The 25,270-nt window shown below is 49.2% G+C and overlaps 10 protein-coding genes across 10 annotated transcripts; 6 read left to right on the top strand and 4 right to left on the bottom strand.

Moving 5' to 3' along the window:
* Nucleotides 1–377: 377 nt before the first annotated feature.
* F5Y00DRAFT_264409 (uncharacterized protein) lies at nt 378–1,855 on the top strand (the record flags this gene model as incomplete). The annotated part of the gene is made up of 2 exons (XM_048011652.1): nt 378–1,445; nt 1,520–1,855. 2 exons carry the CDS (start codon nt 378–380, stop codon nt 1,853–1,855), a joined length of 1,404 nt encoding a protein of 467 aa, XP_047862526.1.
* A 289-nt stretch (nt 1,856–2,144) lies between these two features.
* On the bottom strand, nt 2,145–3,350 carry F5Y00DRAFT_243530 (S-adenosyl-L-methionine-dependent methyltransferase; the record flags this gene model as incomplete). The annotated part of the gene is made up of 2 exons (XM_048008691.1): nt 2,145–2,984; nt 3,066–3,350. The coding sequence occupies 2 exons, from the start codon at nt 3,348–3,350 to the stop codon at nt 2,163–2,165; spliced, it is 1,107 nt and encodes a 368-aa protein (XP_047862525.1). The 3' UTR covers nt 2,145–2,162.
* A 739-nt stretch (nt 3,351–4,089) lies between these two features.
* Nucleotides 4,090–7,672, top strand: F5Y00DRAFT_140936 (Adaptor protein complex AP-2 alpha subunit). The gene is made up of 7 exons (XM_048004366.1): nt 4,090–4,335; nt 4,405–4,418; nt 4,507–4,550; nt 4,607–4,896; nt 4,947–5,281; nt 5,338–7,298; nt 7,355–7,672. The coding sequence occupies exons 1-7, from the start codon at nt 4,184–4,186 to the stop codon at nt 7,517–7,519; spliced, it is 2,961 nt and encodes a 986-aa protein (XP_047862524.1). The 5' UTR covers nt 4,090–4,183; the 3' UTR covers nt 7,520–7,672.
* A 602-nt stretch (nt 7,673–8,274) lies between these two features.
* F5Y00DRAFT_271888 (uncharacterized protein) lies at nt 8,275–9,672 on the top strand (the record flags this gene model as incomplete). The annotated part of the gene is made up of 4 exons (XM_048012875.1): nt 8,275–8,625; nt 8,743–8,832; nt 8,910–9,122; nt 9,200–9,672. The coding sequence occupies exons 1-4, from the start codon at nt 8,322–8,324 to the stop codon at nt 9,670–9,672; spliced, it is 1,080 nt and encodes a 359-aa protein (XP_047862523.1). The 5' UTR covers nt 8,275–8,321.
* A 1,253-nt stretch (nt 9,673–10,925) lies between these two features.
* F5Y00DRAFT_243526 (glycosyltransferase family 8 protein) lies at nt 10,926–12,821 on the top strand. The gene is made up of 2 exons (XM_048008690.1): nt 10,926–11,772; nt 11,925–12,821. The coding sequence occupies exons 1-2, from the start codon at nt 11,428–11,430 to the stop codon at nt 12,567–12,569; spliced, it is 990 nt and encodes a 329-aa protein (XP_047862522.1). The 5' UTR covers nt 10,926–11,427; the 3' UTR covers nt 12,570–12,821.
* A 23-nt stretch (nt 12,822–12,844) lies between these two features.
* On the bottom strand, nt 12,845–14,527 carry F5Y00DRAFT_243525 (uncharacterized protein). Its single transcript, XM_048008689.1, has 3 exons — nt 14,220–14,527; nt 13,766–13,940; nt 12,845–13,562 (listed from the first exon to the last, which is right to left on the bottom strand). The coding sequence occupies exons 1-3, from the start codon at nt 14,322–14,324 to the stop codon at nt 13,009–13,011; spliced, it is 834 nt and encodes a 277-aa protein (XP_047862521.1). The 5' UTR covers nt 14,325–14,527; the 3' UTR covers nt 12,845–13,008.
* An 814-nt stretch (nt 14,528–15,341) lies between these two features.
* On the top strand, nt 15,342–16,678 carry F5Y00DRAFT_243523 (uncharacterized protein). The gene has a single exon (XM_048008688.1). It carries the CDS (start codon nt 15,455–15,457, stop codon nt 16,628–16,630), a length of 1,176 nt encoding a protein of 391 aa, XP_047862520.1. The 5' UTR covers nt 15,342–15,454; the 3' UTR covers nt 16,631–16,678.
* A 699-nt stretch (nt 16,679–17,377) lies between these two features.
* Nucleotides 17,378–19,430, top strand: F5Y00DRAFT_264402 (Scd6-like Sm domain-containing protein; the record flags this gene model as incomplete). The annotated part of the gene is made up of 4 exons (XM_048011651.1): nt 17,378–17,394; nt 17,488–17,523; nt 17,582–17,825; nt 18,063–19,430. 4 exons carry the CDS (start codon nt 17,378–17,380, stop codon nt 19,428–19,430), a joined length of 1,665 nt encoding a protein of 554 aa, XP_047862519.1.
* Nucleotides 19,431–19,981: 551 nt separating this feature from the next.
* On the bottom strand, nt 19,982–21,619 carry F5Y00DRAFT_140849 (carbon-nitrogen hydrolase). Its single transcript, XM_048004365.1, has 4 exons — nt 21,477–21,619; nt 21,308–21,400; nt 20,210–21,162; nt 19,982–20,101 (listed from the first exon to the last, which is right to left on the bottom strand). The coding sequence occupies exons 1-4, from the start codon at nt 21,486–21,488 to the stop codon at nt 20,080–20,082; spliced, it is 1,080 nt and encodes a 359-aa protein (XP_047862518.1). The 5' UTR covers nt 21,489–21,619; the 3' UTR covers nt 19,982–20,079.
* Nucleotides 21,620–21,985: 366 nt separating this feature from the next.
* On the bottom strand, nt 21,986–25,166 carry F5Y00DRAFT_243519 (uncharacterized protein). Its single transcript, XM_048008687.1, has 2 exons — nt 23,360–25,166; nt 21,986–23,298 (listed from the first exon to the last, which is right to left on the bottom strand). The coding sequence occupies exons 1-2, from the start codon at nt 24,624–24,626 to the stop codon at nt 22,631–22,633; spliced, it is 1,935 nt and encodes a 644-aa protein (XP_047862517.1). The 5' UTR covers nt 24,627–25,166; the 3' UTR covers nt 21,986–22,630.
* Between the last annotated feature and the right edge of the window lie 104 nt (nt 25,167–25,270).

Raw genomic sequence — 25,270 nt, 5'->3', positions numbered from 1 at the left:
TCTCCAGCCCTGACGAGCTGGTAAAGCACTACACTACATCTACAACTTGGGCTTCTGGGATAGTGCATCACTACTGCCAAGTATGCCATTCAGACTTCACCGACGCCGAGCGTTTGAAAAATCATTATTTCACGTCCGACATTCACAATTACTGTTACTTGTGTAATGAGCACTTGGCCTCCAAAGTGGTGCTGCGTCAGCACTATTTGGACCACAGAGCAACACACGGCTACTGCGAGCCTTGCGCTATTCCCTTCAGGAGTAAGAAGGAATATATCCAGCATGTTATACAGAATCCCAACTCCCATGCATATTGTCAGCAATGTCGCGAGGTATTTGCAAACAAAGCCTCTCTTAATGCTCATAAGCGTGTGAGCATGGCTCATCATTATTGCGAGAAATGCAATATGGACTTCGAGGATCACCAGTCACTTGGTCTACACTTGGAAAAGAAACATCACTACTGTAAGGCTTGTGATGAGCATTTCGGAACGCCTACGGATTTACTCAATCACAAACGACTCAGCAAAATGCATCATTACTGTCAGGAGTGTGATGATGAATATACAGACGCCGAGACACTGGTATCCCATCAACGAGCGAAGCATCCCTATTGCGATATCTGTGCCGAGGTTTTCCACTCCTCATATGACCTCAATGAGCATAATCGCTTCCAGCACGCGTACCAACTCTGTTGTGTGTGTTCCAGATATTATCCTGATGTTGAATCATTGAAAGAGCATATGCAAACGAGCCATCATTATTGCCAGCGATGCGATCTGGCTTTCGACACACCTGCTTCTCTCGAGTCCCATGTTGTGGAAAGTGACCAACATCATGTCTGCCATCTCTGTGATTTTGATTCTAAGGACATTGAATCTTTCGGGCATCACGAGCAGTCCGCGCACTACTACTGCGAAGCATGCGAGCAAGCTTTCGTGTCATCGGCTGCGCTCCAGGAGCATATGGCCCAAAGCGACGAACACCACTACTGCCCGCAATGCAAGTGTGATCATGAAGGCACTCGAGCCTTGGATATCCACAATGAGATCCAGCATTACTACTGCAAGCTTTGCCGTATCTACTTTGATACCAATAAAGCTTTTGAAGCCCACAAGATTGAGAGCAGCCACCACTACTGTGATATATGTGTTCTTGAGTTCCGCGAGCTGCAAGCCCTAGAAGCTCATATTAGGTGCTGGCATGTCATTATAGGTACCTATCCCGACGAAGAAGTAATTGAAGGAGCAGCAACAGCCAGAGAAATATTGAACAAGGATGTAACAAACGAAGAGCGCAAAGATGAAGTGTCTAAGGACGAAGAGGCTATAGGTGAAGAGCCTCACGGCGAAGAACTTCATGACGAAAAGCCTAAAGGTGAGGAGTTCAAGAGTGAAGAATCTAGAGATGAAGAGGTTATGGGTGATGATTTTCAACCAGAAGAGGTGAGCCAGCGCCAAAGTCTCAAAACTACGGGACTATACCCTAAGGTTGAAGAGTTTACTAATACTACTGCTAGGATCAACCAACAATCAACGGAACGAAGTGTCCCGCTTGTTCAAAGATGTTTCCCTCAACTCTCTCAATGATTATTCATTGCGAAGGAGGTGACTGCTGTGAAGAACTCTATCGCGTCTTGCGTCATGAGGACCAAACTAAAGAATTTACCATCGATTCGGCCGGAAAGGCGCTGGCTCACGACACGAAGCATTTTAAATGCCCCCATCCGTTTTGCGGTGATCCGTTCACAAAATTTAGTGGTTTAATAGTCCACCTCGACGCTATGGAATGTGGTATCTGGGTGGAAGAGCGAGGGGGAGATGAACTCGACTATCTAAGAAGCTACATGTGCTGAGCGATTCTATCGAACGCCGGTGAGACTGATTTGTTGTTGAAAGTATTGAAAGGTGCCTTTGTTGACGTTAAGGGTTTCGTTCTACCGCAAGCCGCCGCATATGGAGATGGACATATGCTTGATGAGAAGGCATTAGCAGGACTTGTTTATTCTGTCCCCTTGGAGCTATATTGGTTCTCATGCTGTTTCAATATTAGGGGTCGTCGGAATGGACACGGGCATGTATGTGTTGATTAATTGTAAACAAGTCACTATGAGGTATAGGACTAGATGTAAGAAACATCAATGGTACGAGTTCAGATAATATTTATTTCTTCTCAAAAACATCCTTTAAACTAATCTCTCCACTACCTCGTGGTAATGGCTGACGTTGGTCCTTTGATTCTTTCCATCCAATCATATAAATCATTCGGAAAGTAGCTGGTATTGATCCGTCCTCATTGCCATGAAGCTCTCGGTAGATAGCGTCGTTGGCTAGGAGCACATCCCGCTGGATACCACCCATCTCGCGGCCGAGGACGGCATTGTTCTCACCCATGGCCTGGATATCCTGCATGAGCGCAAACGTATCCGGGTAATCGACGATGATGTCATCAACGTCGACAGTCAGCATCTTAAAACCAGCGCGTTGTAATAGACCACCCACATCACGCACGTCGGCTAGGGGCGAGACATGGGGTGAGATACCGCCGCGGCGCTCCTGTTCGGCTAGCTGTAACGACGTGCGCAGTTCAAAGAGGGTATCGCCACCAAACATGGCGCCTACAAAGGCACAGTCTGGCTTTAGGATATTGTTGATTTGCGCTAGGACGCCTGGCAGGTCGTTGATCCAATGCATACTTAACGAACTCAGCACTAAGTCAAAAGTGTTGGCCTCGAAAGGTAGCGTCTCCTCGTCAGGCAGGACTTGCCGCGTCATGTTGATTTCCGAGTTGAAGGACTGGTTAGCATCCCGGTACAGCAAGGTCTCCGACGAGTCTACGGCAAGCAAGTGCCCGATGCGGGAGGCAAGGGGCTCGGTTACGGGCGCTTCGGGGTTGGGGTCCGGGTTGGGCCGTGTTAAGGCCCGCGCGATGTTGCAGGAGTTTGCGCCGAGGTCGAGGACCGAGGGATAGCTGCGTTTGATGTCCTGCGGGTTTTCTGGATTAGTCCTAGTCCCTCATACCGTAGGGAAATAATTTGTATATGTAAGAAGAGTATAAGAGCGCACCAGTAATCTGTCGCACAATCGGATGGCTACTTCATCTTTCAGATAGTCGGCCACTCGACTGTTCTCGACGTTGGCGGCTGCGCGCTCCTTTTGTAGCCATTTTGTGTGACGGTTGAAGACTTGGTGGACGGGCGGTGTTGCAGCTTGGATGGCGTAGAAGCGCCTGGGTATTAAGGTTCTTGACAATGCTATTGTTGTTGTTGTTGTTGTTGTTGTTGTTGCTGCTGCTGCTACCTTTGAAACCCGTGTTGGCGGTATTGTTGACCTCCAGAGACCGTAATTCATCGTCAATTGGTCGTTGTTGTTCACATCCTGAAATCTGAAGCTTGGTGAAGCTCTAAATAATTAATTCAATGGCTCTGACGTCGGAGAAGCTTAAAGAGGAGCTAGCTGGTGCTACATAATGTAATATCGATAAGTGAGATAAGTTACATAGGTACGGGTACGATGTACATCGATATTTAAAATAAAGCCACACTTTATGTAAGAAGGTTCCATTCAAATGTACTGTGTACCTATGGCCGAGGCGCAAATCATGTGCCCCACAAACGGTGACATTGCACGACGGGTATCCGACTAAGAACTTGGCTGACTGGATTTATTAGAAGGTGTGGTGCAGGTAGCACAGGTAAGTGCAGGTGCTCTCCTCTTTCGTTGCTCGGGGTTTAAGACGCCAAAGGGCCGCTGTCAATTCCATTTACAGATTTATTCCATACATATGTGTCCCTGAACCTGACACTGTAGATAGTCGTCCAATGCTGTGCTGCCAGCTGCGATATTCTAAGTTTCGACAAAACATTTCATCCTAAATTGTTAGTTAATCGCCCGATCAACTCTCGGACCTCGACACGAACCCTACTTGTTTCCGCGTCGCTGTTCCTCCACCCCCTGTCTCCCGCTTGCCCTGGTCACGCTCGACCATGTTCATAGACTGACCTGGTCTATCATGAGAGCCGCATTTTCGAGCGTGCTTCCTCTCGGCATTGGACCTGAATACTTGGATTCGACTTCTTTCTATATAATTTAGTTTTACGTTTCGCCATTGTTTATACAAGCGGATGCGACGGAGATAGTGGGTGTTGTGTAAGAATAGGGGGAATCGTTGTTGCGACTACACCATGGCCTCCTCCGCGGCGGCCGGCTTTCTTGGCCGGTCGAGCAGCAGCAACTCAAACATGCGTGGTCTCGTTCAATTTATCGCGGACCTGAGAAATGCGAGAGCTAGGGATCTGGAAGAGAAAAGGATCAACAAGGAGTTGGCAAATATTCGGTTCGTGGAAACAGGTCTTCCAATTGCCATTGAGGATAGGGGTGCTAACCTATAGTTTCTTCGTTGCAGACAAAAGTTTAAGGGTATGTTATGCTTGAACCTGAGCGAACCACGAAAGCTCCGCGCGACGCCAGAATGTCAACATGGGACTTTTGGACTAATGGAATATAGACGGTAATTTGAGCGGCTACCACAAGAAGAAATACGTTTGCAAAGTACGATGAAGCCACTTTTTACGCGAATCACGAACCGATCTGACGTTGGGCAATAGTTGTTGTATATTTATATCCTAGGTTGGAATGTCGACTTCGGACACCTCGAGGCTGTCAACCTGATTTCGGCGAACAAGTATTCCGAGAAGCAAATTGGATATCTAGCCATGACGCTCTTCCTGCACGAAAAACACGAGTTATTACACCTGGTTGTGAACAGCATACGGAAGGACCTCCTCGACCACAACGAGCTCTTCAACTGCTTGGCTTTGCACGCGATCGCGAACGTAGGAGGCCGTGAGATGGGAGAGGCTCTGAGTGCAGAGGTTCATAGACTCCTGATTTCGCCGTATGTCATCCCTTAGCGAAGCTAGCTGTGGTAGCTAACAGCGAGTACAGGACATCCAAGGCATTTGTGAAGAAGAAGGCCGCCCTTACCCTCCTCCGTCTATATCGCAAGCACCCGGATATAATCCAACCGCAATGGGCAGAACGGATAATTTCTCTTATGGATGATCTCGATCTCGGAGTGGCCCTCTCGGTCACGTCACTCGTCATGGCTGTCGCGCAGGATAACTCGGAGCAGTATAAGGGTGCCTACGTTAAAGCTGCGTCGCGGATGAAGCGATTGTTGGTCGATGGAGATTATACTGCTGACTACTTGTACTACAAAGTCCCATGCCCTTGGATACAGGTCAAACTACTACGGTTACTGCAATATTTCCCGCCCTCAGGTATGAATTAGCCCCATGCTGGAGATTTCTAATACGAAAACTAACAACCCAAATAGAGGATAGCCATGTCCGAGAAATGATTCGAGAGTCGTTGCAGAAGATCCTGAATCTGGCAATGGAGACGAATAAGAATGTCCAACAGAACAATGCCCAGAATGCTGTGTTGTTCGAGGCTATTAACCTCATCATCCATCTAGACACGGAGCATGCGTTGATGAAGCAGATATCTACCCGTCTGGGCCGTTTCATTACGTCTAGGGAGACAAATGTGCGGTACCTAGGACTGGAAGCTATGACGCATTTAGCGGCTCGAGCTGAGAATTTAGATCCTATTAAGGAGCACCAAGAAGTGATCCTCGGATCTCTCAAGGACCGCGATATTAGCGTCCGCAGAAAGGGTCTCGATTTGCTATATAGTATGTGCGACTCGACCAATTCTGTGCCGATAGTATCGGAACTACTTCACTATTTACAGAACGCCGACTTTGCGATCCGAGAAGAGATGGCTTTGAAGATTGCAATCTTGACGGAGAAATATGCTACCGACATCCAGTGGTATATTAATGTCTCTCTTCGCCTGGTAGCTATCGCAGGTGACCATCTCAGCGACGAGGTCTGGCAGCGAGTGATCCAGATTGTGACGAACAACGAGGAACTACAAGTTTACGCGGCGCACAATACGTTACAGCATGTCAAGCAAGACCATTGTCACGAGACCCTAGTGAAAATCGGAGCCTATATCCTCGGAGAGTTTGGTCACTTAATTGCAGAAGAGGCTGGCTGTAGTCCTATTGAACAATTTATGGCCTTGTCAAGAAAGCTACCTGCTTGTTCCTCGAGTACTCGCGCCATGATTCTCTCTTCGTTCATCAAATTTGTCAATTTGTTCCCTGAGATCAAGCCGCAACTTCTACACGTCTTCGAGCTATATAGCCATACGTTAGACCCGGAGCTGCAACAGCGGGCTTTTGAGTACTTAACTCTTGCAAGCCTTCCGACAGACGACCTACTTCGAACGGTCTGCGATGAAATGCCGCCGTTCCCCGAGCGACAGTCCGCACTCTTGTCAAGACTCCACCAGAAGCACGCCGGTACTAGTGATAAGCGAACCTGGGTGGTTGGCGGCAAGGACGCGAACAGCGATGCTGCGGAGTTGAATATGGCCAAGAACCCTGGTCTTAGGAGGACTTTCAGTTCTAACGGCCCAGTGAATGGTAATGGCTCAGCTAATGGCTCGGCAAACGGCGCCAACGGCCATTCCAACGATCTCGCCGGTCTTGACATGAACGCGGGGCCTGTTCCCGAGAAGCTGCTTAAGGTGCCAAACTTGGCCAGCGCCGCGCATCTGTCACCAGGCTGGGAATCGGGATACAATAAATTGCTGCTTAAGGCCGACGGCGTACTTTTCGAAGATGGACAGCTTCAAGTTGGTATCCGCTCCGAATACAGAGGGCAGATGGCATGTCTTATCTTATATTTCACGAACAAGACTCCGGCTACCGTGAGCTCCTTTACGACAACGCTGGACTTGGACGAGAGTGAAAAGGAGAATCTAACATGGGACGTCAAATCTATGCCTGAGAGTGCTATCATGCAAGGCGCGCAATCACGATTGATCATCATGTTCGAGGCGAAGAAAGTGTTCACGAAGAGCCCTACTATTAGGATCAGTTACCTCGCGGGAGCCTTACAAGCCCTTACATTGAAGCTTCCGCTCACGGCCCATAAGTTTATGGACCCTGCAGATCTCACAGCAGACGATTTCTTTAAGAGATGGAAGCAAATCGGTGGTCCACCGCGCGAGGCCCAGCAAATCATCGGTCTTGCTCCCGGCAAATCAAAGTCGCGAGAAATCACGGAAGATTTCGTTCGCAAGACGATTCAAGGGTTCCGCTGGGGTATACTTAACGGTGTTGACCCGAATAGCAAGAATTTTGTCGGAGCCAGCGTGCTCCACACCGCCGAAGGAGGCAAGTTTGGCTGTCTAATGAGACTGGAGCCAAATTATGCTTCACAGGTAAGACAATTCCGATATTATTGCAACAGTGAGGCAACTCGGCTAACAAATAATAGATGGTTCGACTGACTGTCCGTGCCACGGATGAAAGTGTACCTCCCGTACTACTGAAACTGATGGAGGAGAGGCTATCAGTAGGAGTTTCCACAGCTCCGGAATTTCGCGAGGCTCCAACACGTCAAGAAATATCGGATACCTTTGCCAATGTAATGGTTCAATAAGGTATTACCGGCAAGAGAGAGATTCGAGGGGAAGAGAAATTGGGTGGTAATTGGTCGGAAGGGGACTCGAGATGAGGAGGTATGATACCGTTGGGAAACTAAGTTAAGCAGTTATGCGGTTTTGTGCATTTCCAGCCCGAGCGAAAAAGGAGTTCGTAGGTAACACGTGATCTTTACATGTATCAAGCAAAGACGGCTGTGTTACTAGAAGTAAACGATTACCCCCTTACACGATGATGGATAACCTTTGTACGTAGGTAGTTGTTGTGTTATTATTCGCTTGTGAAGGTGAAGTCCTCACAAGATTAGACCGGTTTAATCCCCATTATAATGTTCACATAGTTGATTACTTGTATTGTAGGGGGTGTGTTGCTCGTCATGGCTTCCTGCTTCTCTGGCACCAGATGTCGCTTATGGCTCCTTGTCTAAGGACCTATGGGGATCGTGACTGCGTCTGTAGCAGATATGTGTACTGTAGTTTCCGCAACATCAGCCCCGATGTATTTACCCCTATCGCCCCCGGCGATGATGCGCTTAGTAACTTAAGTAGGCACTTATCTATGTTGTTAGCTGCTTTCATGTTTATCTTGAAGTAGGTACCTACATCCAAGTGACCACCTACCTATTTTCCCATACAGTTGGGATTTACCTATCCTGGCTCTCTTTTTCCTATCACGCATAGGATGCAAGTAGAAGGGTTCAAGCCTTAAATCCACCTACTTACTCCCTCTTCTTTACTTAAACTAGGTACTTTACCTAACTTAAACTACTTACATATCTATCGTCACTCGTCACCGCAGCCATGACAGAAAAGAAAGACAGCCTCGAGATTAGCCAACTTCCACCGGTGGCGGTACCGGGACCGGACCTCTCGCACGATGTACAGGACGACAAGCCAGAACTTCACCCGGACTCCATCGATCCGGCCACCTCCGGTAGACGGGTCCTTCTTCGACACCAGCGTGTGCTGCTCGCACCTGTGACCCCAGCCCCAACTACGATTACTGCGACTCAGTCGAGCGAGGAGAAGAGCCAGGTGAATGGACGCTCAACCGCGGGAAGCAGGATGTCGTTGAAGATGGAGCGCGTGAAGGACGCATGGGCTGGTATGTGTTTATTCTCGTAATCCATTTTTGTCTCTTTTTAGTTTCGTTACGATGAGATGATTGCAAAAAGACGAAGAAAAAAAAACATGCAATGCTAACCCGTTTTCCTATCACCAGATCTCAAGCGCAGAGTCACTCCACAACAGTACCCGCGAGCCTGGCTCTTGTTTTTAGCCATCATTACCATCGCGGCTGGTGCTATCATCGGTGAGTACAAGGTTATATCTCCCCTCATAACTACGTGTAGTCCTTAGAAAGACCTAACCGGTTGGGCTAATGAGCAGTGGTTCTGCGTGTAGCTGGTTGGTGCGGTATCGCCATGGAGGCGGTACACCACTTGGAGTTGGCGAACGAAGCGACGGCCGTTTATATGACCGAGTCACCTGCGCCCCCGAATCTGGTGGTTGGTGGAGGGGTTTCTGTCACGGGTAGAGGCACGGGGGGCGATCTGTTGAGTCTTAAGCCTACGGGATTCAATGCGGAGATGATGGTGGGAGGTAAGTTTGCTCGAGGCAGGATGCTAGAGTGCTCTCTCCTGTTTGCATATGAATCCTTGTGGTTAACAAGTTCTTAGCTGCGGCTCCAGGGACAGGCGGACGAGATGTCGTATCGGATCTTCCTGCAGGTTCAACTCCTACTCACGAACTCACAGCGAAGACCGCGTTGGCGAGGGACCGCACGGTCTATATCACTGTCACAGCCCCTCCTGAGTCGACTTCTACTACATCGACTACTCCTGGCTCCCCTTCTACCTCGAGCGAGGGTACGGGTACAAGCGCAAGTTCGATTCTAAGCCACGGCACAGCTCCGACAATCTCTATGACTACGGCGCCCAGCTCCGCATCAGCAACAACGACTACTACGTCTACTAGCACGGAGGAGCCCGATATCTATTGCCCCCATTCCGAGCGCCCTCTAGTCTGGACGCCCTGCGTCGATCACCCGACTTCGGATGCGTCCCACGGAGTGGCGAGTCCCTTTTTGAGTGTATGCCATGTCCTAGTAGCTCTGTGGAAGACGGCTACGAGCTATGGAAGCAATAAATAAATCGGTGTGATATGCTCGTCCTCGCGGATACCGGAGCGGTATATGTATGATGAAGTTCTTACGAAAAGGGAGGGGCCTAGGGGAGTCTGTCTACCTTAGGAAGAGGAGGCTAGGGCTGCTAATGAGGTATGTCCATTATGCTCTAGTCTCGTCGGTTACGGATGCGAGGAGGACAGGATTGGATCCGGCGTGTGTAAGGGGGAGGCCTAGTTATTGATTCTACACGTCTCTTTTCAGTGCGGTGAGAGTGAGACATGAGTTGTGTTATTACTGATGATTCATGAACGTACTCGATACTTAGGTATATGTGCACTAAGTTTTCTTTAATTGGCTGGCTTATAGCTTGAGTACCAGTTTGCCTACCTAATACCCCGTGGTAGTTCGTGTACTGCGTTATAGATTAATATTCGTGTCTGCTCTACCTATTCTATTCCAAGGCCTTTCTTCAGTACCAATAACTACTATTAGTTAGCTTTGCTAATAACTACACTCTCTCTTATATACACCTCTATTGTTCGTGGATAAGAAGTGTAACCTTATCACGTATTAAAACATATAGTAGTATAGTCCGAGCCAATGATAGATAGGGGTTAGGCGATAGGAGCATACCAAGGAGCGCATTTTCTCCGCTGCGAAGGAGAGTTGCCGTGTTGGTACCTACTACCTCCCCATGCGGATCATTACATATACATATGCCTCTGAGATCCGATGCGCCAATAGACGATGTTGCCGCATTTCTTTTTTCTTTTTCTTTTTTTTTTTTTGCTCGTCTCCGCACCTATATGCAACGTGCTATGCGTGGACAGTTAGTCACAACACAACGTTAGTGCCCGTCTTACCGCTGGTTGTTGATATTTTGATATTAGCCTGCGTGTGTCAGGTATATGAATATGGGCTTCTGGTGGTTATGGTTAGAATTGCTGGGGATATTAGTGATGAGTTAGGTAGATAAATGATAGAATATTAATAAAATACAGGTAATTAACAGTTATGAATTATATAACTTACCTACATATTGTTGCTTATACATATCATCCCCTCCTAGACCGGAACAAACCGAGACTGCTCGGCCTCCGTCGGAGCTCCGGATAGATAGGTATATACGCTTTGAATTATGCCGGGATTTGAACCAATGCGGGGGTCCAGTCCAACCACGCCTTATACTCTCGATGGCGTCAGAGGCTAAGGTAAGAGCTAAGGTAAGGATCGATCTGCTACTTACACTAATGTATCAGTATATCTAACCAAGCCTAGCTTCATGCAGGTAGGGAAGGGGCAGGGGCATTATCACCTAGGCAGGTACATACATGCCTATAAGTCTTACCTTCCCTGCTTCCCTATCTTTTCATCGCCGAGGTTTGGCCACTGTTACTTTGTTTAGTACCTCTTTTATAGATGATTGCTCATTAATAATCTCAACTCTCCCGCTTCCCGCTATCTTACGGTCTTACCTAGGTATGTAGGTATAGGTTAGGTGCTATGCCGTATGGAGGTAAGCTAAACATGTACGCGCGCCATTTGCGTCCCGAATCCGTCTGTGGGTTATACATAAGGTGAGGGAGATACGAGGTGGGCTGGTGGGATAGGATATAGGCGTAATACCCTTTTCTTTTTTTTCTTTTTTCTTTTTACCTTCTTGTCACCTTCGTCGCCTATCTGTACTCCCCCCGTTCCCCTCTTCTGCGCTTGCTTTGCTTTCCTCTCTTCTACCAAACTTGTCAAGCCATAGACAAGAGAGACGGTAGATAAATCACAATGGCGAGCAACGGTATCACAAACGGCCAGAATGGCGTCAAGAAAGGCGACAGCGAGAACGGCTGGTACGACCCGACTAAGATCTGGACGACGCTGCTGACGAATCGCGGCTATTTCGGTGGTTTGCTGGTGCTTCATCACTCTTTGCGCCGACATCGCAGCAAGTACCGGCTCGTCGTTATGGTGACCCGCGCAGTCGAAGAGGACACCGAGTATATGGATGCTTTCGCTGCTGCCGGTATCTCCACCATCGTCGTCGACAAGATCGAGCCGGCGCCTCGCGATGGCAAGATTAATAAGGGGACATGGGAGAAGCTGGCTCCGTGGTCCTTTACACAGTACGAGGTAATTACCTAGTGCCTAGTATATTCATTATACACACACACACACACACACACACACACACACACACACACACACACATATATATATATATATCTGTATATCAGATTCATATAAGAGCAGAAGGCTGACTGAAGTTGTGTCTTGCCCAACAGCGTGTCGTCCTCCTCGACAGCGACCAGGTCATCCTACAGAACATCGATGAGATGATGGAGGTCGACATCCCTGAAGGCTGGATCGCGAGCACTCACGCCTGCACCTGCAACCCGCGGAAGCTTCCGCACTATTCCAAGGACTGGGTCCCCGCCAACTGCGCCTTCACGGCCGCGGACCAAGAGACGGGCCAACCGGCTCCTATCACGCCCCAGAGCCCGAATAACCACCACCTACTCAACAGTGGCACAGTCATCCTCCAGCCGTCTAAAGCGCAATTCGAAGCGCTGATCGACGCTATGAACACCCACCCCGACGTCCCCAACATGATCTTCTTCGACCAGGATTTACTCGCCATCGTGTACCGCGGCCGCTGGAAGCCCTTGCCGTACCACTACAACGCCCTGAAACCCATGCGTGCTTGCCACAGCGGGCTCTGGAAGGACGAGCATGTTAAGATCATACACTACATCTTAAATAAGCCCTGGAAGAGCCGCAGCTACGATGCTAATGATACTATCGAGTCGACGCATAAGCTGTGGTGGGACGAGTTCGCGCAGGTAGAGAAGGAGTGGACGGAGAGTAAGGATGAGAAGAAGAGGGAACTGTGGAGGAATGTTGTTGTGCCTGTTGTTGCGCAGGAATGATTTCCTTGTTTCCCTTGATATCTAACCTAGCGTTTATGTCGTTATGTCTGAGTTTAGGGGGCGAATGAGACTGATTGCGTGTATACCATTGGGTTTTAATTGGGGGCATGGTAGAGAGATATGAGATATTCAACTTTGTTTGGAACTTGTACGCGAGCATGTGGGCGTGGAGTAGGGTTAATATAGGATAGATGGCAAGAAAGCAAGCAAGTAGCTTAGAACATCACGAGCAATTAACGACGATCTACAACGGATGGTTAGTACTATGACTTAGGTTTGGTATGCTTGATAGTGTGTTAATTCATTCTTGGTGAATTTTGTGATCTAAGTTGGTCTTTGTAAACGCCCCCTGACTGGATATTATGCTAGACACACGTTTAGGCCAGGGGCCGGTCTATACCTACATGCCATTACCAAAACTCAAGGCAGATACCGTAAGTTACACCATAATCTTAGCCTCGCTCTTGGGCCCCCGCGCACCAAACAACGTGCTCCCGACACGCACCTCGCTACTGCCCGCGACGATCGCCCCTTCGTAGTCCTCGCTCATACCCATGCTCAGCTCCAGGTCCTCGGGCGCCAGTCCCAGCTCGGCAGCGACCAGGTCGCGCTGCTCGCGCAGGCACAGGAAGTCCTCGTTCTCGGTCTCGGGGGTCGTGGCGACGCTGCGCGCGATGGCGCCGATCGTCATTAGCCCTAGGAGGTGCAGGTTGGGGAGCGCGGCAACGGCTCGGCAGAGGGATATTGTGGGGGCGCCGGGGGCGCAGCCGGATTTGCTGGTTTCGCCGGAGGTGTTGACTTGGATGTGGATGTTGATTTTGCCGGGGGCGGGGACGGGGGTGTTGGTTGGGGATGGGGATGGGGGAGAGGATGGGGGAGGGAGGGAGGAGAGATATTCGCCGCGGTATTTGTCGAGGAGTTGGGCTTTCTTCTCGGTGTCGATGCTCGAGACGCTGAAGAGGTTGGGGATTTTGGCGAGGGATTTGCAGTGGCCTGGGGGGTGTTAGTATCTCCTATTCTGGGATATCGTGTAGGTATAGGTCCCAGCTCTCGTAGGTTTATATTAACCTCTCATCTCCTGACCTCATCATCTTATCATCCATCACAATAGAGTATTATGATATATCCCTACCCGCTACTTCAAATAAGAGCCTCGAGTAGGTAATAGAGGATAAATATAAAAGTAAATCCCTTACCGGACTGTAAGCCGCCGATGAAGTGCCACTGTATACTTCGCGGTAGCAGCTCGGCCTTCTGGCTCAGCTCCTGGGCATAGTTCTCGCCGAAGTGAAGCTGCGGCGGCGAGGCCTGCTGCACCAACGCGAGGATGTCGTTGGCTGGCTTTAGCTTCGAGACAGCGACTAGGCGAACCTGGAATGAACAGAGTTAGTTAACCTCAGTTAATTAAGTGCGTTAGGTTAGGTAGGCAGTTAGGGGTATTTATAAAGACGTGAAACTCATCCGTCAAGGAACTACCTAAGGTAGTTGAAGCGGTGTAGCACATGATAGGTAAGAGCTTCTCGTGAGAAAACGGGGAGAAGTAGAATAGAACCAAAGACGATGTAATAAAATGAGAATATTTCGAATATACATGTAGTTGGTCCCCTAATCGGGTAAAAAGCTACCCGAGGGACGGAGGTTGTGACTTACATCGCGGCCGTTGGCCACAGCAGCGATGCGCTCGCGCACGGTTTTAATCTGCGATACTAGAGCGGCGGCTCTTTGCGGGTCGATTTTCATATCTGTATCCGTCATCGTGGAGCCATGGGTTATTTTTTTATGAAATTATTGCTAACGAGATATCTGGAAGTTTGAAGAGCGTTGTTGGATTTTGACCACGCGACTACTAGCTAATACCTTTTTTGAGGGTCATCATGCATAGGTACTAAGTTTGTATTAAGGGAAAATATCACTTAAGATAATTGATACAGTACGAAGGTTGGGGCCAAAAGTCTTGCACATCTGAGCTTGGCAAAGCCACGTGCGAGTAAAAAGAGACTGCACGGTCTTATTTAAGCTATAGTGGCTGATATCGCTATAAATATAGTGGTAAGCCACCTAAATTCAGTGGACAAGCCACTATCCGACCTTTAGCTTAGCGTGTGGCTGATACAGTATTAATAAGTTAAAAGACGTACGAAAATCGATGCCAAGATTTGGACATGTGCAAGACTTTTGGCCCCAACCTTCGTATATACACTGTCTTATGTAGTTATGTAATAATACATAGGGCACTTCTGGAATCTTGATTGGATTAGCCATGATAATACTGAGGGAAAAAAAGGAGAACGCCGGGAGTTTGGAAATATATTAGAAGTTGAATATCTAAGAATAAAAAACCAGTTTCTTTTATTTACCATTTAAAATAAAAGATTAATGAAGTGGGTGACGATGATCAAGCTGGGAGTTGTTGATATTAAATACGTTTAGTTATACCTATCTTCGTAACACAATGTCGCATACCTAATATATCGGTACTATCGCGTCACGGCCGGATTAAACCCAAGGCGTAGGATCCGGTAATTCCTTTAAACAGGAGTTTATTCTATTCGCTGCAGCATTTGTAACTTATATCAAGATTAATATGCATAGTATGCAAGAAACTAGAGATGCGGTTCCATCCAATAGGTACGAGTTTTCGCACATGGCTACCGGGAATGACGCTGGGTTGTTAGCCCGATATTGATAAGGAATGCAGGCGGCTACATATCGATAAGATAAAATTATAGAATTTAGAAGCTCAAGTCTGCATGTATTAGCGTCAAATGATCGCAATGGCGCTTCTTAGAAGTAATTCGAATTAACTTTTGCTACCTTATGTAAACGTTCAACTTTATAACGTCGCGACTCCCTTACTTACATTACCCGTACCCTATATTCTTCTAATGGCGGACCCCTTACTGACGTCACTCTGCACCATATGCCATATACAAACTCCTAAATACAAATGCCCTCGATGCGGAACCCGGACATGTTCCTTAGCCTGCGTGAAGAAGCATAAGAAATGGTCATCATGCAACGGAGAACGCGATCCCACCGTATATGTACCGCGGGAGAAGCTGAAGACGGACGCCGGTATCGATCACGACTACAACTTTTTAACCAAAATCGAAAGATCCGTCGAGCGAGTAGAGAAGATACTTAAGGAAGAAAAGGACATACTACCGCAAGATGACACCGCATCGCGACCGCCACCCAACAAAAGAGCACGTCTACATAAGGGCCAGAGTCGCGGAAGGGTAACATTTGAACAGGATTCGCGGAGATGGGATAAGAATTCGATGCAGCGGATGCGGCAGCTAGGAATCCGCGTTGCGTCTGTTCCCTACGGTATGACTCGGGCAAAGGAGAACAAGACTAGCTGGAACAAGCGCACGAGGACTATGAACTGGCAAGTCGAATGGCTTGAGTGGAAATCTATTGGCTCTGCTGAGGGAAAATCCGACGCGGAGCCTTCAAGAATTTTGCATAAGATACTGGATGAAGTTCCCCTTTACGTCGGATTCGCAGAGGGATTAGAGTACTATCGCCAGCGCCATCTTAGCAACCAGGAACGTACGCAGGAGAAGAAACAAAGATCTTTGGAGGACAAGAAAATGATTACTGGGGGCGGCCAAGAAGTGGCTACAACGGCTTGGAGCGACGGGGTTTATGTTATGCAGGACTCGAAAACGGCCGCGTGGAACAACGTGATTTCAGGGTCGCAAACGAGCGAGGAGTCGAAGAATAAATACCGGTTCTTCTACCTCAAGCCAAGGACACCTTCTAGGGAAGCACAAAGGCTCATACCACTACGACCAACCGATAACTTGACTGCCGTTCTACCTGGGCTCGACATTGTCGAGTTCCCAACCATATGCGTATTACCAGCCAACTCCACGGCCATCCCCGAAGGATACGTTGTCGAGAGCAGGCTTGGAAAATCTAGGAAACGGCAAGGCTCTGGTTTGGTTGGATACTCGAGCGAGGAGGAGGGGGAGGCTGTGGATGAGCAATTGGATGGACAGGATGATGATACCACGAGTAGTTCAGGGTCGGACTCTTTTGATATGTCAGAGTAAATATGTAATGTGTGTTAGTAATAGTCCTTTCAAGGGAATGTCTTCTGACGTTGCGAATTGAATTCTCTGTGACTAGGTTGGATTTGCTATCCGATACTACGTGTAGCTACTTTATTGTATTTGAGTATTGGTGTAAATAATTCACGATAGAAGTAACTAGGCGTTTCTATAGGTGTATTGATAGGTACCTAACCTAGTATTGAATAGATAAATGGGATGCCCTAGGTGCCTTAATCATGGATCTAGGGCAAACAGCAATCAATCTATTTGAAGTGAAGGCATCTTATTGGTATTTACACTAGTCCTGTGAGTAAGCGAATGTTAGATGCGGCTGTGGCTTAGCAACCACTACCTAGACATTAAAAAAGGTGGCGCACCTTATGTTTACATCCATCTGGCAAGTGAATGGCATCCCTGTCATGATAGAATGGAATTTATGCACCTAACATTTAAAAGGAAAAATCCCTTTCAACCTCATTTAACGGGGCTGGTGCTAACGGTGCAGTGTGTTGAAATTTTAATTCTTCGCACCGGGGAAATTCAGCCTCCTCTCTCTTCCCTTTACAACCCTATCTCAACCAACCTCCTCCACCCCTCAACGGTAAATTGCATTTATTTTTCGTAATTTTCGAACGTCGTTACAGCAATTTATTTCTACTTTAACTACGGATTACCTTCATTGCATTTACTTCTTCCTCCTGGTGCGCGGATCGCGCACACCTTTTAACACACACATAGACATACACCATGTCTGAATTTCTTGGGTACGCATCCTCGTGTTGATCCTTATATCTGCCTAGCTACAGCAAGATCCCGAATCATCTAGATCTAGTCTGCTAACCCTGATGCAAACGCAGCTCTCGCATATCCCTCATCTCGAAGAGTGATATCCGGTAAACCTCCCCCCAAGCCAACGGTGCTACATTGGAGCCCCGCCTCTAATCTTAATAGCTATTCGGGTGTATTGCACGAGATCAATTCAGAAGAGTCGACAGTCTCTCTGGAAAATGTCAAGTCGTTCGGTACCGAGGGCCGCAAGGGTAACCCTGAAGAAGAGATAGCACCTTCTGACCAGGTCTACGAGTACATCGTCTTTCGCGGTAGTGACGTGAAAGACTTGCGGATCGAGCAAGCTCCTATTCCTCCCAAAGAAAACCAACCTCCTAAGGTTCCAGATGATCCTGCTATTGTTGGAGTAAGTTGCCCATCTCTACTCCATCCTACAACAACTACAAAGCCATTTCCATTTCCATTGCTATGACGAAACATTTCGGATGTAAAGTTATTACTTGTCTGAAAAGCGCAAAAACCCCGTGTTGATATTTCCGTTGCCTTCCTTCTGAGCTATCATGGAATGAAAATATTTTTTTTAAAAAATATGGAACCGTTATACTATGAAGCATTGATGCTAACCACATGCTCTCCACTATAGGCTCGTACTCGTCCTGCAGGCATTCCGCCTGGTCCAGGAGCTCCAGGCTACGGCCAAAGTCCGTATCAACCCAACCCGTTCTATCCCCCGCCTCCTGGACAATGGGGACGTGGTGGTCCGGGTCCCGTTCCGGGTCAAGGTTTTCATGGAATGCCCTATCCACCCCCTCCTGGCTGGTTTCCTCCCAACCAAGGGTTCCCGGCTGGTGGACCTGGAGGTCCTGGTCCGTGGAATAGCTTTGGATACCCGCCTGCACCTGGACCTCAAGGGCCTCAAGGACCCCCTGGTGTGTCTGGTGTGCCTGGCGTTCCTGGCCAAGGAATGAGAGGAACGCCCCAGCAGGAAAATAACAAGCCTGCTCCTATTGGCGCAGGCGTCGACAAACAAAGACTGGTTGGTAACCCCGCGGTTGAACTACCTACGGAACCTAAGTCACTTGCACAGCAACCTATTCAGCCCGCCTCAACGAGTGCTGCCCCGACCCCGCCGGTCGAGTCGAAGCCTACCGCAGCGGAAGTCAAAGCTACTGCAGAATCTCTATCCACAACGAACACCCCTCCGACCAATGTCTCTGAGAAGAAGGCCGTTCCAACCGGCCCTAAGAACAACCGAGTCCTCCCCGCCGTGCCGATTCAGGCCGCAGTCACTCCGAAAATTGCCCCCCAAGTTACTGCCGCCGCTTCTGCAGTTAAACCTGCAGGAGGGCAAGCTGCTACTCAGGCTGCACTTAAAGATGCCACCCAAGCCGCAAAGGAAGCAGTTGCTGTCGCGATGGCGAAGCTTAATAACTCTGCCGCTGCTGCTGAACCCCCTGCACAGAATGGTAGCGCAATGGATAACTTGACTAAGAAGGTCAATGAGATGAGAATGAACGCTCCCAGACCCTCAACAAACGGTAGGGGACGTGGCCGAGGTGGACGTTCCGGTGGATCAAGCAAGGTCAACGTTCCGGATTCCGACTTCGACTTCGAAGCTGGCAACGCAAAGTTCAACAAGCAAGATCTCGTGAAAGAGGCTATCGCGGGTTCGCCTCTTGCTGAGGTCGTTCCTAATGCTCCAGCCCCAGAGCAAGTGCAGGTCGACGATTCCGCACCTCCTGTTGCCTATAACAAGACTAGATCGTTTTTCGACAACATTTCCAGCGAGGCTAAGGATCGTGCCGAGAACGGCGGCCAGAAGCCTGGCGGGCGAGAGTGGCGCGGCGAGGAGCAGCGCAAGAACATGGAGACTTTTGGCCAAGGAAGTGTCGATGGTGGCTACCGTGGTGGTTACCGTGGTCGGGGTCGTGGCGGACGCGGTGGTCCTCGCGGTCGTGGCTTTGCTCCTCGAGGAAGAGGGAATGCGTACCGCCAACCCGCAGAACAATGATTTACGTGGTCACGTCCAGCATATGCAAATATCACGCAGCCGACAAATTGTCTTTACGTTCGTGACTTCCTACTCATATCCTCAAACGCAACATCATTTAGCAGTGTATTAATACGGCAGTTGCATGATCTGGTTTTTCTTTTTCCACGCGCAGGAACTTGGTGGATAATGACGCGGTTTTGCCATGCTCCAGAGCTCGATAGGCATGATTTCAGTTGAGGCTCCTAGCAATGGCGTAAGGGTGGTTTGGCAAGGGGGCAGGTACGATTCTTGCATTCGCATCACGAGCACGATCACACGATTTTACGTTCGAGACGAAAAAGAGGGCCTGGTAGTTTCGGCTTGAACGCAGGAAAGGTTTCTTGCGAAGGGGGGCGTTGATACATATGAATAACTCTCTCTTGAGGTAACTACCGTTTAGGTAGGCTGCTCGAGAAAAGACAAAACAAAACATTTGCAATAGTGGGCTTGGTGTTTGTAGATGTCTTTGGCCTTTTTGAGTCGGTACATAAGCTGAGGTAAAAGGGTTAATACAGAACCATCAAGTCGCTTTATCTGTTTATCTGTTTCTTATGCGGCAATTTGTGACTTATCGTAGTTAGTAATTCATACCACAATGTCAATGTTTTCTGTATTTCCCATAACGGCTTTATACTTCTGGGTAAACGTCCCTACAAGATATATCAGCCAGTAAACGGAACGAGGTAGGTCGACTTGTTATAAAGAAAGGCATCATGTAGTGTAGAAGAGAAAAGGGGGTAGGTAGGTAGGTAACATACGTCCTCCTCACAAGAGGCATTTGCTCGCGAACCTTTTCCCACACGCCCAAATCCACATCCACCAGTCCTAGCTCGCCCACGGCCCCGTCCTCAACCTCATACCCTCCTCCTCCTCCCTTCTCCCGCACCCCCTTCAGCGAAAGCATCACCCGTCCCCAGGGGTCGACTACCATGCTCCGCCCGTAGCTCGTCCGCGGCGATAACGCCGGGTTGTGCGTGCCGACTTGGGCGGCGGCTATGACCCAGGATTGGGTCTCGATGGCGCGGGCGCGGAGCAGGGTTTCCCAGTGGGCGCGGCCGGTGGGGACGGTGAAGGCGCTGGGGTAGAGGAGGATTTGGGCGGGGGGGAAGAAGGGTTTGGAAATGTGGGAGGAGGAAGTGGAGGAGGTGGAGGTGGTGGAAGAGGGGGTGGTGGAAGTTGTTAGGTGCAGGGCGGGCTCCGGGAAGCGTAGGTCGAAACAGATTAGGCTGCCGATGCGGCCGAGGGGGGTGTCGAAGGGGGGCGTGAGTTTGGTTCCGGCTTGGGTGGTGGTGGATTCGCGGAGGGAGGCGTCGGGGTAGTCGAAGAGGTGGAGTTTGTCGTAGGAGGCGGTGGGGTGGAGGGTGCCGTCGGGGTTGATGAGGATGGTGCGGTTGTAGAGTTTTGTTTTTTGGGGGGAGGGGTTTGTGCTTGGTTGTTGTTGTGATGCCGAAGGGGCAGAAGGAGAAACAGTAGAAGAAGGAGAAGTGGTAGAGTCCGGGTCCGGAACGGAAGATAAGACCGGGTTACTAGGGGAGAGAACCGGCTTTACGGATACGGGCACGTGGATGCCGACGTGCACGGCGAGGTTGTGCTCTGCGGCGGCGGAGCGCAGGCCGGATACGAAGGGCGAGGTGGCGAGGGGTTTGGCGAGGGAGAGGGATTCTTGGGCGGAGGAGCCGATGTAGTCGGATGCTTCGGGGAGGAAGAGGACCTGGGGGTGGTGTATCTGGTTAGTAGTATAGATATAAAATAAAATAATAATCGGACCGTCTATAGATGGCTTCACACTCGAGTACCTCTATCATAATCATATAGAGGTATATAACATAAACTTGGGCTTATAACCCTTTACATACTTTCGCTCCGGCAGCAGCAGCTTGGCCGACGAGTTTAACGCACTGCTCGAGATTATGCGCCATCGAGTTGGACGAGCATATCTGCCCTATGGCCTATAGAGTAGTTAGTCAGGTCATGTATTAGGTACTTATATCAAGCACCAACGGGAGGGAGCATCGTTAATCTTACCGCCTTAGCCATCTCGGCGTTACCTAGACTCTTTGTATATATGGTATAACCTAAATATATGTATATATACACTACAACCGGTCGTAGTCTAGTCCTCCTCGTCTCGTAGTAAGTAAGTAAGTAGAACGAACGCACGTGAATCTAACAGACGAACAAACAAGAAATCAATCTATAAATGATAAATAAATAATAAAATAGGTACTCCGATGAAACAAACGAAGTAACCGACCCTGCGTCTAATTTTCTAAATTTATGACGGATCGAAAGCGTCAAGTTAGGTTAGGGAAAAAGAAAAAAAAAAAAGAAGAAGACCGGAAAATAAAATAGTTACGTCAAGCCATTCGGAGGTTTCTTGACGTGATGTCAAATAGGTAAGTCGGAGAAAGGCCAGGGCCACCAGTTCCCCACTTCCGTCCGATGTCCTGGGAAAGGGGTCGGATTACGGTGATAAGAGGTATATATGTATATTATATAGTTTCATTTATACGCTTAGGTACTTACATATCACAGCACCGCTCTATAAAAAAAAAAAAAAAGGGAACTCATCGCACATGTGCTCGCGCGTATTTCGCTGGCCATTCTCGCGAACCATCTAACCTAGCTAGATATCTACGCAGTCCACCCAGCCAAACAACCGAATGTTATCCATCCATCCATTCATCTTGGCTGCTAGGCATAGCCTTGTGATCAGCTAGCCGACCTCGGGCTACTAGTACGTAGAAACGCAAAATTAGGCTTCGTGGGCTCCATCATATACCGCATCAACACCAACACGCACACACACACACACACACTGTCGAGGTTGTTCCTTCGCGAACCTCTCATTTGGCTCGTCCGTTTTCCTCGTCCGCTAGAAACTAACTGTCCTATCGGCTGGGGTAGGTCGAAAACAAAACCAGAAACAAAATAATGCAAAAGCCAACCGTGCCCCCCTGTTATGCCCTCTGATGCCAACGCCTGGCTGTGAAATGTAGAAATATGTATACCAATACAACGCGAAGTGTCTAGAGGCTATAATATCCCCCCCTTGGAAAAGTTAACTTAACCCCTTTTTATTTCATTACTCGACCGCTTTTAGGTCGCGTTCATTTCGGAAGACCCCTTGTTGTTTTCTACTGCCAATTCCCTAAAGTCTCGAGGCTGACTGCCTACTATCACGACGTATTCTCTACCGTGCCCTTGGAAGATCTGTCCAAGATATCATAAGCTTGCTGCAAGGCCTTCATATCGAAGCCGCGTTCTTCTATAACGACGACCCAGTCACGAAGTTGGATATTCTTCCCTTTATCCGAATCCTCGCGGAACTGCCCGAGATGCGTGACGCCCGCCTTCGTCAGCGGTCCACGAGGAGCCTTGCTGCTAGCTGTGGCTGTGGAACCTGGTGTGCCTGGTGCGCCCGTAGCTTGAGGTCGAGGAGTACTTGCACCGCTGCCTGGACCGCCTGAACTCGTCATCCACGAATATTTCTTCTTCTTGCCACCTGCAAACAGACCCAACGTTTGGTTCACAGTCGTACTGCTCGCCTCTGCGAGTTTCGCTGCCTTCTTGCTCTCTTTCTTCGTAGGAGCTTTTGCTTCACCTGAATCCGGTGCCATCGATCCAGGTGTGCCTGGTGCCACGGACCCAGCTCGCGACGTACTATCACCGCCTTCCTTGTCCTTGTCCGTACCCTTCTCCATGCGCTTCTGCCGTTTTCTAAGTCGGGCCTCTTCGGCGTTGCGCGCATCCTTTACGGTTCCTGTCATGGCTTCTACCATGGGGTTAAAAGGAGAGGCTTCCGACACCGGCGTTGGTAGTCCGTTACTAAGCTCATCTGCCGAACCTATAAACGCGGTTAGTTATACGAAATACGAACAAAAGCTTTACGGTTGAGAAGTCCATACGTTTGAGTGGGTTCGTGCGGGGGCTAACCGCGCTCTCCACACCCGTCCGCGGGCCTTCACCCTGTGCTCCGTTCGCGTCGGCCGACGGTATAACGGCTGCATCAAGCCATTCAGCAGGTACAGCACCGTGAGATGTCTTCTGTCGCGTAGTGGCGACCCTATTTGCATCACCAACCAGTTCCCGCAAGTGCTGTTTCGTACTAATCGACAGCAGCGCGATTTGGTCGACGAGGAAAGCATCGTGAGGGATAAACGAGCCGAGCGTCTGCACCACTGTGCCATCCGGAGACTTCTGGTACATAACCTTGATCTCCGGTTTGGCACCGGCAGGGCTTGCCATTTTCCCCATAAACCGTCCCCCTTCCGGCTTTAGATCTACATTCAAGTTCAGGCCATACTTAGCAGCCGTGTCTGCCATTCGCTTGTGCACCACGCCCGGTTCTAACAGGTAGCTGGCTATTTCCTGACTTCTAGTCCGGGCAAGTCGTGCCGCTGCTTCGTTCCAGGCTCTATCTGCACTCTCCGCAGCAAGCTCCTCCTGCGTTTTCGCATTGGTAGGCTGAGCAGGTTGGTTGGCAGGCCCAGCTCCATACAAAGTCTCCGGCCCACCAGGTGGGTAATTGGGGAATCCGCGAGACTCTAGATTATTTAGGTACTCTGCCTCCTCTTCCAGATCGATACCGGTGCCTACAAGCATATCATCCACGTCGTATGTGACGTCTGCCTTGGTCGACGTAGGCTTGAGGCCTTGTCTTGTCGCATCGTTAGACGAGAAGGACCCCGCGGGGTTCATAGTCGGTGGTCCCATGTTTGTAATAACCGGGGGTACCGAAGAAGTGAAGGATGTATTGGTAGGAATCGGCGCAAGCTTCGCGTTAGAATAAGGCGCGTGGCTAACGTTGGGAGTCTGCGGTTGAGGCGATGCTAGAGGTGGTGTTGATACCGCCGTCGGCATCGTAAGTGTCATACCGACAGATGCAGATCGGCCATTCGGTTGCTGGTAAGGCGTATTGTAAGTTGCTGCCGCAGATGCTTGATTAATGTTATGGCTAGGAGCGGGAGCCGGCGAGGGTAGGGTCATCGGTGTAGTCGCTGGAGTAGTAGCCCTGGGACTTGGGGCATAGTTCGGATACGGCGAACCTGGATTCGACGAAGGCCCAGGTGATAATCTAGCTCGTTTATTAGGAGGAAGTTGATAAGTTTGATTTGAAGGATGCTGCTGAGGCGAGAACTGCCTCGGTGGCATCGTAGGTTGTGGATGCGACATGACGGCAATCTACCAAGGCGGAAGAGTACGCGGGGTTTATCGGGATAGGATGTAATTAATTATAATATGAAGAGTCGTCCTCGATCTGAAACAATGAACAGTAAATAATAGCCCTCCTTCAACACGCTCTCTGAACCTGGACAGGCACAGAGCCTGTCACAATCAAGCGGACGAAACCCATCCGACGGTGTAAGAGGTAGGGTGTGAGGATATGTATTGGAAAGGCGATCCGAAGGCGACAAATGCGATGCCGAATAAGGTCGAAACCAATGAGAGAGGCGGGGGGCGCGTCGGGACGGTAATGGTTGGTGATGGGATAGTAATGTTTGGGATGGATGAGGAGGCGATCTTGGACTTCAGCAACACAAGAAAAGCTCCTGTTTCCCCATTGGAAAGATTTCGTGTAGTACCAACGCACGGTCCCCACAGGCTTCCCTTAGGTACTTTCCATCTATCCCTAGGTTAGGTACCTATGTACATAGTAACTCCGCTTGGCCTCAAAGGTGAGGTCCCCTCTGTAGCTTGACCGGATCAATTAGAAGCCGGTGGATGAGCTGCCAAAGAAGGTTTTCTCTACGTACCTTATACCTTAGGTACATAGATTTACATAGATTGGATTGGAAGGTAGGCGCGACGCGCTAAAC

Source organism: Daldinia vernicosa (assembly GCF_022497035.1).
Source record: "Daldinia vernicosa strain CBS 139.73 unplaced genomic scaffold F5Y00scaffold_42, whole genome shotgun sequence".
Taxonomy (NCBI): domain Eukaryota; kingdom Fungi; phylum Ascomycota; class Sordariomycetes; order Xylariales; family Hypoxylaceae; genus Daldinia; species Daldinia vernicosa.
This window is presented reverse-complemented; position numbering and strand designations above follow the sequence as displayed.